The following is a 14,174-nucleotide window of genomic DNA, read 5'->3' on the forward strand; positions in this document are numbered from 1 at the left end:
TATGAACTCTAACATGCCTTTCAGTGGCATTAGCTGTATAAAACTGGGATTTCAAAATGGGAGTTAGATGATGAAGCACCTGAAGTTGCAAATTCTTATAAATTTTCTGGGGAAAAGATCCAGAGCTTTCTCATATTTCTAAGGGATCTCTCTGTCTCTGGCCTCCAAAATATTGAGAAAGGGCAATATGCTTATTTTGCTGAATTGATTAGAGAAATGCATTGTGTGTGTGTGCATGTGTGTGAATGTTCTATGAAATCATAGGATACTCGAGGAAATGGAGAATTTCCTGACACCATTATCTATATACTAGAGGCCCGGTGCATGAAAGTTCATGCACTGGAGGGCGTGTCCCTCAGCCCGGCCTGCCCCCTCTCACAGTCCTGGAGCCCTCGGGCGGGAGGCGACTCCATGATCAGGGGAAGGCGATGCCCCCATCACACCTCTGCTGCTGCCACTGCTGGCAGCACAAGCCTCAGCTGGCCCTGGTTACCTGAGCCTCAGGCAGCCCTGGGTGGCTGGGCAGCTGGGCAGCCGAAATCCAAGATTTGTCTGTGTCTTGGGCATCAGCTGGGCAGCTGACATCCGAGGCTTGCCTGTGCCTTGGGCCAGCCCTAGGCAGCTAGGGGGCTGAGGGCGGGTCCGGCCACATTGTGCGCCTGCTGCGCCTCCCCCCCTCCCCCCCCTCCGTCCCCCCTTCCCCCCCACGGCTGGGCTGAAAGGACTGTGGGACTCCGGTGGGGCTGAGGGGACTGGGAGCCGCCATCTTTGTGATGGTCAATTTGCATATTCCCTCTTTATTAGATAGGATATAAAAGGCTAAGTGTCTGTCCATCCGACCGATAGCTATGATGTGTACTGACCACCTGGGGCAGATGCTTAACGCAGAAGCTGCCATGACATGCACTGGCCATTTAAATATAAATGGCACCATGGACCTGGCACTGACAAACCAACACTCGGCTTCCCCCAAGTGGGACACAGGCCCTGCCACCACCTCGGAGCAACAGCCCACCAAATCACAACCAACGCTGCCAAGACCCCCACGGTTCAAAATGCAGCCCACAGCCCAGCCCAGCCTGGAAATGGTGGCTGTGGGTGCCAGGTAATGACATCACGTAGCAATACCTGGCTTCCTTTCTAGCAACTAGCTTCCTTGGAGTTTCTTCAGCCTAGGAACCCAACTTGCTTTATAGCCAGGTGCAAACATTTTACAGTTTAACCAAATGTCTGTGAAGCATTTTCCTGTGCCTCATCTTATTTGATCCTCACAGAAGTCCTGGAGTGGGTAGATAGGAGACTCGGTAGAGTCCTATTTTCTTTTCATTAGCAAGATGCGAATAGCGATATTAAAATATTTCTTCTAATTAATTTCCTTTCAGTGTATACGAATCTGTCCATCAGGACACTAGAAGTTATAAAAAATGTACTCTTGATAAAGGATGTTGTATTATATTACCTCCAAAGATTTCTTTACATTCTCTGATTCTGATATTTAAATTGATTTAGTATAATGATAATTGATCTTTTTTTGTTCTTATAGAATTTGCCATCTGCTGTTGTAACTCATGTTCTGGATCCTCAACCTGGAGAGAAGATTCTAGATTTGTGTGCAGCACCTGGAGGCAAAACAACACACATTGCAGCACTAATGCATGATCAGGTAAGATTGTCTTCACAGCAAAACTACTGTCAGTGTATTACATTTCAGTGATGAAGGTGGAACTGCATGTAACTTAAGAAACATTTTGAAGACATTCGCAGCCTGACTTATTTCAAATTCCAAAGGGAAGACTGTTCCGTGCACCTGATCCAGAGCTGGTTAACTAGGGGATCTGATGATCTTGCATAGGCTCATTCACTTTTTGATTGGTGTTGGCTTATGTAAAGTGACCCCAGCTGAGACCACTAGGGTGCCCTGCCTCTGGTCCAGGTGTTTCTTATCCTCCTGCTAGGAACAGATGGCTAGCCTAGCTGAGGGCAATCATTAAGGGTTGGCTGTGGCTGAGGGCAAAGTAGAGCAAGGCCAACTGTTCAAGTGCTATTCATTTCTCTGTTTGCATTACATTTACTCTCATCCTATTGGCCAACACATACCACATTGCTGAGCCCAAGTCAGAATGGCAGGTTATTGCAAGGTAAATGGCAAAGATGAGGATATGTGGGAAATTAAACTGAAGTTAGGCAATCTCTCAGAGTGGGACAGCAATGGAGAAATGAACAACCTGAATAGAGATACTTGAGCCAGAATGAATCTTAGATTTTGTTGCTGCTTTCGATTTATTTTGATAAATTTTGTGTAAGTTTTCCCTCTTTTCTGTGCTTTTGTAAAAGTAGCCTTCAGCCAGTGGAGTTACTTCTTCACTGCAGTATATTTAAACCTTATTTTGTGTTGTTTTTGCCTACTTTTTCAGTTCAGCTCACTTGAAATGGTTTTGTTTGTCAAAGTATTAATTGGAACTATATATATCATTAAACCTGGTGTCACATTTAGGAATATTATCAGCAAATTCCTGGTATTGTAGTCTATGCAAATGATGCATATATCATGCAAGGACAGTGTGTATAAAGGGAACAAAAGCAAGAAAATATTTTGAAAGGTTAATTTCACCATATCTGCAATATCATTTCATAGTATCAAATGTTTTAAAGTATCATATGAATATCATAATACATTCATAAAAATGACCCTCTTGTCTTTATCAACTTTGACTTAACTGAAGTATTATGATAAAAAAATTTTTTTTAATTTTTTATATGTTTTTACTGATTTCAGAGAGGAAGGGAGAGTGTGTGCACACGTGAGAGAGAGAGAGGGAGAGAGAGAGAGAGAGAGAGAGAAACATCAATGATGAGAGAGAATCATTGATTAGCTGCCTCCTGCACACCCTCTTCTGGGGATCGAGCCCGAAACCCGAGCATGTGCCCTTGATGGGAATCGAACCCAGGACCCTTCAGTCTACAGGCCGACACTCTATCCACTGAGCTATAACAGCTAGAGCTAAAATTATTTTTGAACTATGTTTTATACCAGTCTAGAACATTTGCGTTGATATACAGGCATATTTCTCTGTCTTTAGTTGTCAGAATTTACATGATTTTTATGTGTATAGCATAGAAAATATTGAGATGAGGATTGATTTTGTAAAAGGAAAGACTTAATAAGTATTTGATATAAATTCGATATACGTTTGGTTATTGAATTCAACTTTAAAAGTAGGGGTAGGAGGAAATTGTGGAAGATCATAGTTTTTCATGGCTTTCTCATTTTTTTTTATTATTTGATTATTTTATTTTATTTTATTTTATTTTATTTTATTTTATTTTTTTGAGTACCTTCAGATTTTTCTTTTTTTTTTTTTTTTTCTTTCTTTTTTTTTTTTTTAATTGCTTAAAGTATTACAAAGGGTATTACATATGTGTCCATTTTATCCCCCCGCCCTAGACAGTCCCCTAGCCTCCCCTATCCCCCAATGTCTTATGTCCACTGGTTATGCTTCTATGCATGCATACAAGTCCTTTAGTTGATCTCTTACCCCCCTACCTCCTGCCCCGCAACCCTCCCCGGCCTTCCTGCTGCAGTTTGACAATCTGTTTGAGGCAGCTCTGCCTCTGTATCTATTATTGTACAAAAGTTTATAATGGTCTCTATTATCCATGAATGAGTGAGATCATGTGGTATTTTTCCTTCATTGACTGGCTTATTTCACTTAGCATAATGCTCTCCAGTTCCATCCATGACGTTGCAAATGGTAAGAGTTCCTTCCTTTTTAGAGCAGCATAGTATTCCATCGTGTAGATGTACCACAGTTTTCTAATCCATTCATCTACTGATGGGCACTTAGGCTGTTTCCAGATCTTAGCTATGGTGAATTGTGCTGCTATGAACATAGGGGTGCATATATCCTTTCTGATTGGTGTTTCTGGTTTCTTGGGATATATTCCTAGAAGTGGGATCACAGGGTCAAATGGGAGTTCCATTTTCAGTTTTTTAAGGAAACTCCATACTGTCTTCCATAGTGGCTGCACCAGTCTGCATTCCCACCAGCAGTGCACAAGTGTTCCTTTTTCTCCACATCCTCTCCAGCACTTGTCGTTTGTTGATTTGTTGATGATAGCCAGTCTGACAGGTGTGAGATGGTACCTCATTGTTGTTTTGATTTGCATCTCTCGGATGATTAGTGACTTTGAGCATGTTTTCATATGTCTCTTGGCTTTCTGAATGTCCTCTTTTGAAAGGTGTCTATTTAGGTCCTTTGCCCATTTTTTGATTGGATTGTTTATCTTCCTTTTGTTAAGTTGTATGAGTTCCCTATAAATTTTGGAGATTAGGCCCTTATCGGATATGACATTGGCAAATATGTTTTCCCACACAGTGGGTTTTCTCGTTGTTTTGTTGATGGTTTCTTTTGCTGTGCAGAAGCTTTTTATTTTGATGTAGTCCCATTTGTTCATTTTCTCTTTAGTTTCAAGTGCCCTAGGAGCTGTATCAGTGAAGAAATTGCTTCGGCATATGTCTGAGATTTTGTTGCCTTTGGATTCTTCTAGAATTTTTATAGTTTCCTGTCGTACATTTAAGTCCTTTATCCATTTTGAGTTTATTTTTGTGTATGGTGTAAGTTGGTGGTCTAGTTTCATTTTCTTGCATATATCTGTCCAATTTTCCCAGCACCATTTATTGAAGAGACTATCTTGGCTCCATTGTATGTTCTTGCCTCCTTTGTCAAATATTAATTGAGCATATTGGTTCGGGCCAATTTCTGGGCTCTCTATTCTATTCCATTGATCTATATGCCTATTCTTGTGCCAGTACCAGGCAGTTTTGAGAACAGTGGCTTTGTAATACATCTTGATATCTGGTATTGAGATCCCACCTACTTTGGTCTTTTTCAGGATTGCTGCAGCTATTCGAGGTCTTTTTTTATTCCAGATGAATTTTTGGAGAGTTCGTTCTAGATCTCTGAAGTATGCCGTTGGTATTTTAATGGGAAGTGCGTTGAATTTATAGATTGCTTTGGGTAGTATGGACATTTTAATGATGTTGATTCTACCAATCCATGAACACGGTATGTTCTTCCATCTGTTTATGTCTTCCTCTATATCTTTTTTCAATGTCCTGTAGTTTTCTGAGTAGAGGTCTTTTACCTCTTTAGTTAAGTTTATTCCTAGGTAGCTTAATTTTTTTGGTGCGATGGTAAACGGGATTGTTTTTATAATCTCTCTTTCTGGAAGTTCACTATTGGTGTATAGAAATGCCTCGGATTTCTTGGGGTTAATTTTGTATCCTGCTACATTGCCAAATTCATGTATTAAGTCCAGTAGCTTTTTGATGGAGTCTCTAGGGTTTTGTATGTATAATATCATGTCGTCTGCAAATAAGGACAGTTTTACTTCCTCTTTTCCAATTTGGATGCCTTTTATTTCTTCTTCTTGCCGAATTGCAATGGCTAACACTTCCAGTACTATGTTGAACAGGAGTGGTGAGAGGGGGCATCCCTGTCTTGTTCCTGTTCTTAGGGGAAATGGTGTTAGTTTTTGTCCATTGAGTATGATGTTGGCTGTGGGCCTGTCATATATGGCTTTTATTATGTTGAGGTATGATCCTTCTACTCCCACCTTGCTGAGAGCTTTTATCAAAAATGGGTGTTGAATTTTGTCAAATGCTTTTTCTGCATCAATTGATATGACCATGTGGTTTTTTTCTTTCAATTTGTTTATGTGATGTATCACGTTTATTGATTTGCGGATATTGTACCATCCTTGCATCCCTGGGATAAATCCTACTTGGTCATGGTGTATGATCTTTCTGATGTACTGCTGGATCCGATTTGCTAAGATTTTGTTGAGGATTTTGGCATCTATGTTCATAAGCGATATTGGCCTGTAATTCTCTTTCATTGTGTTGTCTTTACCGGGTTTTGGTATTAGGGTGATGCTGGATTCATAGAATGAGCTTGGAAGTGTTCCTTCCTCTTGAATTTTTTGTAGTAGTCTGAGGAGAATAGGTTTTAGTTCTTCCTTGAATGTTTGGTAAAACTCCCCTGTGAAGCCGTCTGGTCCTGGGCTTTTGTTTGCTGGAAGCTTTTTGATGACTGCTTCAATTTCTTCCATAGTTATTGGCCTGTTGAGATTTTTAGATTCTTCCTGATTGAGTTTTGGAATGTTGTATTTTTCTAGGAATTTGTCCATTTCCTCCAGGTTGTCTAGTTTGTTGGAGTAGAGCTGTCCATAGTATTTTTTAACAATCATTTGTATTTCTGTGGGGTCTGTTGTTATTTCGCCTCTATCGTTTCTGATTTTGTTTATTTGGGTCCTCTCTCTTTGCTTCTTGGTGAGTCTGGCTAGAGGTTTGTCAATCTTGTTTATCCTTTCAAAGAACCAGCTCTTGGTTTCATTGATTTTCTGTATTGTTTTTTTGGTCTCTATGTCATTTATTTCTGCTCTAATCTTTATTATCTCCTTCCTTCTGCTCACTCTGGGGTTTTCTTGTTGCTCTCTTTCTAATTCTTTGAGTTGTAGAGTTAGATGATTTACTACCATTTTTTCTTGTTTGTTGAGATAGGCCTGTAGAGCTATAAACTTCCCTCTCAGGACTGCTTTCATTGTGTCCCATAGGTTTTGGATTGTTGTGTTTTCATTGTCATTAGTTTCCAGGATGTTTCGAATTTCTTCTTTGATTTCATTGGTAACCCAATCAATATTTAATAGCATGCTATTCAGCTTCCAGGTGTTTGAGTATTTTGGGTTGTTTTTATTGTAGTTTATTTCTAATATTATGCCATCGTGGTCTGCGAAGACGCTTTTTATGATTTCAATTTTCTTGAATTTGGGGATACTTTGCTTGTGACCCAATATATGGTCTATTTTTGAATATGTCCTATGAGCATTTGAGTAGAATGTATATTCCCTGGCTTTTGGGTGAAGTGTTCTGAAGATGTCTATTAAGTCCATCTGATCTAGTGAGTCATTTAGGATTGCTGTATCTTTGCTGATTATTTGTCTAGAGGACTTATCCAGTGCTGTCAGTGGTGTATTAAAGTCCCCAACTATGATTGTATTGTTGTCGATGTCTCCTTTGATATCTTCCAGGAGTTTTTTTATGAATTTGGGTGCTCCTGCATTGGGTGCATATATGTTTACCAGGATTATATCTTCTTGTTGTATTGATCCCTTTAGTATTATGAAGTGGCCTTCCTTATCTCTTGTTATGGCCTTCACTTTGAGGTCTATTTTGTCCGATATAAGTATTGCTACCCCAGCTTTCTTTTCCTTTCCATTTGCCTGAAAGATATTTTTCCATCCTTTCACTTTCAGTCTGTGTGAGTCCCTTCTAATGAGGTGGGTTTCTTGTAGACAGCAGATGTATGGGTCATGTTTTTTTATCCATTCAGCCACTCGATGTCTTTTGTTTGGAGCATTTAGTCCGTTTACATTTAAAGTTATTATTGAAAGGTACTTGTTTGTAGGCATTTCTGTTTTTGTGTGGCTGTTTTCTTTCTGAGCTTTTTATTTCTTATTTTTATACCAGTCCCTTTAGCATTCCTTGCATTGCTGGCTTGGTGGTGATAAACTCCCTTAGCCTTTTTTTGTCTGTGAAGCTTCTTATTTCCCCTTCAAGTTTGAATGATAGCCTTGCTGGATAGAGTATTCTTGGATTCAGTCCTTTGCTTTGCATCACTTTGTAAATTTCCGTCCATTCTTTTCTGGCCTGATGTGTTTCTGTTGAGAAATCATTTGACAGTCTAATGGGAGATCCCTTGTATGTAACTTTCCGTCTCTCTCTTGCAGCCTGTAAGATTCTCTCTTTGTCCTGAACATTTGCCATGGTAATTATGATGTGTCTTGGGGTGGGTCTTTTTGGGTTCACCTTGTTTGGGACTCTCTGGGCTTGTGTGACTTTTTTCTTCCCCACCTCAGGGAAGTTTTCTGATATTATTTCTTCTAATAGGTTTTCTAATCCTTGTTCATCCTTCTGTTGTTCTGGTACCCCTATTATTCGTATGTTGTTTCGTTTCATGTTGTCCCAAAGCTCCCTTAGGCTCTCCTCCTGTCTTTTCATTTTTTTCTCCAATTGCAGTACATTTTGGGTGTGTTTTGCTTCCTTGTCTTCTAAATCACTAATTCGGTCCTCCGCTTCTCCTAGTCTACTGTTGATACTTTCAATGGAGTTTTTCATTGCAGCTATATCACTCTTTATATCTTCTTGGGTCTTACTTAAGTTGTTGATTTTTTCATCTGTTTCTTCTAGCTTCTTCCATATGTTATCGATTTTTTCATCTGTTTCTTCTAGCTTCTTCCATATGTTATCGATTTTTTCATCTGTTTCTTCTTGCTTCTTGCTGAGGTTGTCGATTTTTTCCTCCATCCGGTTTATGCACTCTAGGATCCTTATTCTGAATTCTTTTTCTGTCATGTTGCATGCCTCTGTATTACTTAGCTGCTTTTCTGGAGAGTCCTCCTTCTCTTTCCTTTGGGGGTTTCTTTGTCTACCCATGTTTGATCTCACTGACATATCTAGACGTTGAGTCGTTCAGTGGCTGCTCCCTTGGTGGCAGTGACTCCTTGGTCTGCGGTTGCTCTTCGGGCGGTTGCGGTAGCAGCTGCTCTTCAGTTGGCAGCAACTCCTCTGGTGGGTGCTGTTCACAGCTGTGGTGGCTCTTCTGGCTGGTGGGGCGAGGTTTCACGTACAGCTGCTGTTCCTCAGCAGAGGGTGTGGTGCTCAGGAGGTTGCTGTTGCTTGGATCTGCTGTGTTGATTTAAAGGCACAAAATACAACACAACAAGGCACCACGTACCAGGCACTATACACAAATATATTCACGATATTAATAACCCCAAATAAAGGTGACCACCTGAATTAAGAGAATTAGGGGATAAGGAAGAAGGAAGAGAAAAAGAGAAAAGAGAAAAAAGAAAGAAAATTAGGGACCAAAAAAAGGAGTGCAAAAATGAAAGTGGGAAAAAGGAGGGGGGAAAGTAAAAGCGAGAAAGAAAGGAAAAGAAAAAAAAAGAGCGAATAGAGAGAATGAAGTGGAAGAGGGGAAGAGACTTTTTATATGAGGAGAATACTCCTATAGAACAGCCATTAATCCCAACAAATTCCAGCAACAGCTCCCTGGAGATAAATGCAAACTAGAAACAACCAATAATATAACGATGAAAATAGAATGGAGAACACTAATCCCAAAATAAAATAAAGAGAAAATAAAATGGCACTTTAAAAAAAATGGTAAAATGGTAGCAGTAATAATACTGGTTAAAAATAAGAAGGTAGTAATTAAAAGGGTAAAATCAGGTGATGGAAAAAAGAAGAAAAAAAAAAAAGAAGAAGAGGAAAAGAAAAAAAAAAAGAAAAAAAAAGAAAAAAAATTGGTTTCTTAGTTAAAAGGTGAAAAAAAAAAAAAAAAATATTGCAGTAGTGAAGGTCCTTCGGTTCTTCTATTTTTCAGTGTGGCTCGCCTTAGACCTGCCAGGTATTCATGAGAGTGTTGAGTTTCCCTGCGATACACTGTTCCTCTGTGTTGTAAACCACAGTCCTTATTTTAAAGCAAGCCGCATTTGTTTCCCAGACTGCCTTATTTTGTGTTTAGCAAAGAGTCAGTTTGTGGGTCAGCCTCTGGGTGGCAGTGTTCTGGGGATGGCCTCTGAGGCTACAGGGCCTCTCTGTCCAGTGGAAGTTCACTGCCCAGAGCTGGCTGCGTAAGAGTTACCAGTGCTGTGTTGTTGCTGGGATTGAAAATCCCTCTATAGGCCAGACCCTGTTAACTCCCAGGGACTGATCAGGTTATTTTAATCCTTGATCTCCTACAGGGTGGAATCTGGGTGTGGCTGTGCTCCTTGCCTGGGGGCTGGGGGGAGGAGTCTCACTCTCCGGAGAGAATGGCTGCCTCAGCCCTGGGCTCAGGGGTGGCTCAGCACTCAATTCGCTGCCACCTCTCCCGGCCCCCCTTCTCTCCTCAGTCTCTCCCCAGATTCCACTCCCCCGCACACTCTCCCTCTCTTCAGCACAGGTGAGTGTCTGTATCCGAAATGTCCCATGAACAGGGTTCAGTGAAAACAAACCAACAAACGCCGGCCGCGGAAACGGGGAAGGCTTGGTTTCTGTAAGCTTCTTCTCTTACCGGGACTGCATGGTCTGATCAGCTCTTCAGGCTGCCCCCTTTAGGCTCAGTCCTCTGTGATCACAGACCGAGCTCTCAATTCCCCCGGCAGCGCCAGGAATCCCGCGGTTCTCCTTTCCCCCGTCAGGGGCTGTGCCTGTCCCAAGGGACGCGGCTGTCTGCCACGCGGTCTCCCTCCGACTCTCTGGGCCTATTTGATTATTTTAATTTTATAAATTTGCTTTTCAAAATTCCTTTCCCCTAGGCACATTTTCTTTTTACCTTACATACATATATTTTATATTATTTATATTATTTTATATTCTTCTTGTCTGATCGCTATGGCTAGTACTTCTAGTACTGTGTCGAACAGGAGTGGTGAAGGTGGGCATCATTGTCTTGTTCCTGTTCTTAGGGGAAATGGATTTAGTTTTTGCCCATTGAGTATGATGTTAGCTGTAGGTTTGTCATATAGGGCTTTTATTATGTTGAGTATGATCCCTCTATTCCCACTTTGCTGAGAGTTTTTATCAAGAAAGAGTGTTGGATTTTGTCAAATGCTTTTTCTGCATCAATTGATATGATTATGTGATTTTTGTCTCTCAGTTTGTTTATGTGATGTATCACATTTATTGATTTGTGAATATTGAACCATCCTTGCATCTCTGGAATAAATCCCACTTGGTCATTGTGTATGATCTTTCTAATGTATTGCTGAATCTGATTTGCTAGGATTTTGTTGAGGATTTCAGCATCTATGTTCATCAAGGATACTGGCCTATAGTTCTCTTTTTTTTGTGGTGTCTTTATCTGGTTTGGGGATTAGGGTAATGCTGGCTTCATAGAAAGAGCTTGGAAGTGTGCCTTCCTTTTGAATTTTTTGGAATAGTCTGAGGAGGATAGGTTTTAGTTTTCTTCTTTGAATGCTTGGTAGAATACCCTTGTAAAGCCATCCGGACCAGGGCTTTTGTTTGCTGGAAGATTTTTGATCGCTGTTTCAATTTCTTTGGTAGTTATCGATCTACTCAGGTTTTTTGACTCTTCTTGGTTGAGTTTTGGGAACTTGTATTTTTCTAAGAATATGTCCATTTCATCTAGGTTGTCCATTTTGTTGGAATAGAGTTGTTCATAGTATTTTTTCCTAATCGTTTGTATTTCTGTGGAATCGGTTGTTATTTCACCTCTTTCATTTCTGATTTTGTTTATTTGGGTCCTCTCTCTTTGCTTCTTGGTGAGCCTGGCTAGAGGTTCATCAATCTTGTTTATCCTTTCAAAGAACCAGCTCTTAGTTTTGTTGATCTGTAATGCGGTGACCTGCGGAGACGACCACCAGGGACTCAGATCAAAATTTAGGAGCCTTTATTAAGCTGGCCAGCGACTACAGTTACAGCACCCTGCCGAAGCAGAGGCTGAACTGCAGTGCCGATATAGGAGTTACAGCGTTTTTATTTGCAAAAACCACAAAGTTAGTTATAAAGCCTTGTTTACACAATTTGTTCCCGACACAGTACAGTATTAGTACAGTGACTACCTTCCTATCTATGTGTTCTAGGAACAGAGAGCACAGCGTGCCCCATCTGGCCGAAGCACCAGATATGCAGCCCAGCACAGATCTTTTGTATTGTTTTTTTGCTCTCTATGTCATTTATCTCCGCTCTGATCTTTATTATTTCCTTCCTTCTGCTTATTGTGGGCTTTTCTTGTTGCTCTCTTTTTAACTCTTTGAGTTGTAGGGTTAGTGGCTGTCTCATTTTTAATAATTTTTATGATTGCTTTGGGTTTACACTTTATGTTTGTTTGTTTTTTTAGGGAGAAGTAATAGCCCTGGATAAACTACCCAACAAAGTTAAAAAAATAAAGCAGAATGCTTTATTACTAGGGCTGCATTCCATTAGGGCTTTTTGCTTTGATGGAACAAAGGCACTTAAACTTGATATGGTTAAAGACACAGAAGGTGAGTGAAATTTTATCTTTTAAAGACTTTTACAGACAAGCAGATTTTGCTGTCATTGTTCTAGCCTCAAAGTATCCACAGGCCTTGAAACTTTGGCATGGATCTAAGATATTTTGCTTTAATAGATATCTCCTTTTCTTTTCATCTCATTCCTGAATATCAAGTTTTTAATAATTCCAACCCCCAAGACTTGGTCAGACTCTTTTTTCTTCTTTTTTTTCATCACCATCTATTCCCTCTATACCCTCTTCCACCTTCACCCACACCCCTACCCTCTTGGTCAAGCTTTTTATACTTGACATATTTTTCTCAATTTCATAATGCATCTCAGAAAGCTCCCGAGCCTTTCAATTTTATGATTCTTAAGCTATTTTGTATTACTTCTTCATTTTTCTTGAGGAATGGGCCTATGGAGCTGGGAAGGGAGGGAAAACTGTTACATTTATTAAATCACCTTGTCTGTGTATATCTCTATCTCTTATTTAGATTTGATTTCATGAAATACTCGAGAAAACTGCATACTTTAACGATCTCACTGGCATTAGTTTTTTCCCCGAGTGTTTATTGATTAAAGATGAGTTTTAAAAAGCTGAGGATGTGGTCTCTGATTTGCCAACCCCCTTACAGATCATCTAGATCAGTGGTCACGGACCACTGGTGGTCCGTGAGGTCTGAAAGATTGGCGACCGCTGATCTAAATTGCCTTTGTTAGCAAACAAAACTCAAGTAAATTTGAAGATCTAATTGGCTTTATTAAGCTGATTATTGGGCAACATACCATCTAGCAACTGAAAGCTTGCTCCCAGGCTTGTACCAAGGGGAATTTTTTTAGAAGAAGAAGAGTGGGGCCAGGACACCATTTCTTTCTCTTTTTGGGAACCTAAGGGGAGAGGTTTTTATCCTGGAGATTGCCTCCTCTTTCTATGGGGAACATCGAGGGTTCACAGTGACAGGTTACCTTATTGGTGCTTGACCAGAAAATTCCAGACTGGTTGATTAAAGATGTTTCTGGGAGAAGTTGAACCTGCAGTTAAATCAGGTGTTAAATCTAGGTTTAGTATAAAGGGCTTTTAGCATTAAGCAATGCCATTTTGATACTGTGGTTTTCTCTTTAATACCATAAGGAAACATACTCTTTCTAACCCTGTAGTTTTGTTGTAGGCTGCAGAATGGCAACAGGTGTCTAACCAGTGGGGTTAGATCAGACCTGGTTCAGCAATCTCGGTACTTGGATTCTGACTAGGAAAAAATCAGAGCCAAGATTCCAACCATAAGAACATTTACTTGGTAAATCACAGAGGTAAAAGAAGTAATTCCTTGCCAAAACCGTTTTGGCTCAGTGGATAGAGCGTCGGCCTGCGGACTGAGAGGTCCCAGGTTCAATTCCTGTCAAGGGCATGTACCTGGGTTGCGGGCACATCCCCAGTGGGAGATGTGCAGGAGGCAGCTGATCGATGTTTCTCTCTCATCGATGTTTCTAACTCTCTATCTCTCTCCCTTCCTCTCTGTAAAAAATCAATAAAATATATTAAAAAAAAAAAAGAAATAATTCCTTGAAGAAATTGGCTTAGGAAACAAGTTTATAGAAGTAAAGGAAGGGCTCTTGGAGCTTGGGAGTGGGGAAGCTAATGGTAATGCTCCTGGAGGGATGGAAAGGGGGAAGGAAAAGAGAAAAGGAAAAGGAAAGGTGTGGGAGTGGGCATGTTCCTTAGGTCCTCTGTCCTAAGGGTTTGAGGGGTGGGGATTTTAGGCAGGTCCCGAGGGAAGATCTCCATGGAATATTCAGTAGCTTTCCAGGTGTGTCCTTTCAAGGTTGTGGTCTCCACTGATTAATTGACCTGCATCAGGGCAGGGGGTCATTGTTCAGTGTAGCTGGTCCTGAGGTGGCTTGTCTGGTTTTGTTGCTTTTCTGGGGCTGGAGCTGAAATACAATTGAGGCCTAGATGTTATCTCTAGGGAGGAAAGGTCTGGTGGTCCAAACCTTATGAACAGATATGTTAGGAGAGGAAGGTCACCCTGGAGGGAGGTCCCACCCTATAATTGTCCTTTGCTAGGCACCCAGGAGTTTCTGCCCTGGTGACTTCCAGCCCATAGTTCTGGCCCATAGTTCTTGCTCTGCT

At 40.7% G+C, this 14,174-nt stretch overlaps 1 protein-coding gene across 4 annotated transcripts in view; it reads left to right on the plus strand.

Moving 5' to 3' along the window:
* The window catches only part of NSUN6 (NOP2/Sun RNA methyltransferase 6), a 75,199-nt gene that overhangs the window by 29,947 nt on the left and 31,078 nt on the right, over nt 1-14,174 (plus strand). For all 4 annotated transcript variants that reach the window (XM_036345676.1, XM_036345667.1, XM_036345686.1 and 1 more), the window contains 2 exons: nt 1,544-1,663; nt 11,910-12,054. In XM_036345676.1, coding sequence (XP_036201569.1) covers nt 1,544-1,663; nt 11,910-12,054 — 265 coding nt within the window. The remainder of the gene's footprint in view (nt 1-1,543; nt 1,664-11,909; nt 12,055-14,174) is intronic.

This window comes from Myotis myotis, unplaced genomic scaffold (genome assembly GCF_014108235.1).
Source record: "Myotis myotis isolate mMyoMyo1 unplaced genomic scaffold, mMyoMyo1.p scaffold_m19_p_1, whole genome shotgun sequence".
Lineage (NCBI taxonomy): Eukaryota > Metazoa > Chordata > Mammalia > Chiroptera > Vespertilionidae > Myotis > Myotis myotis.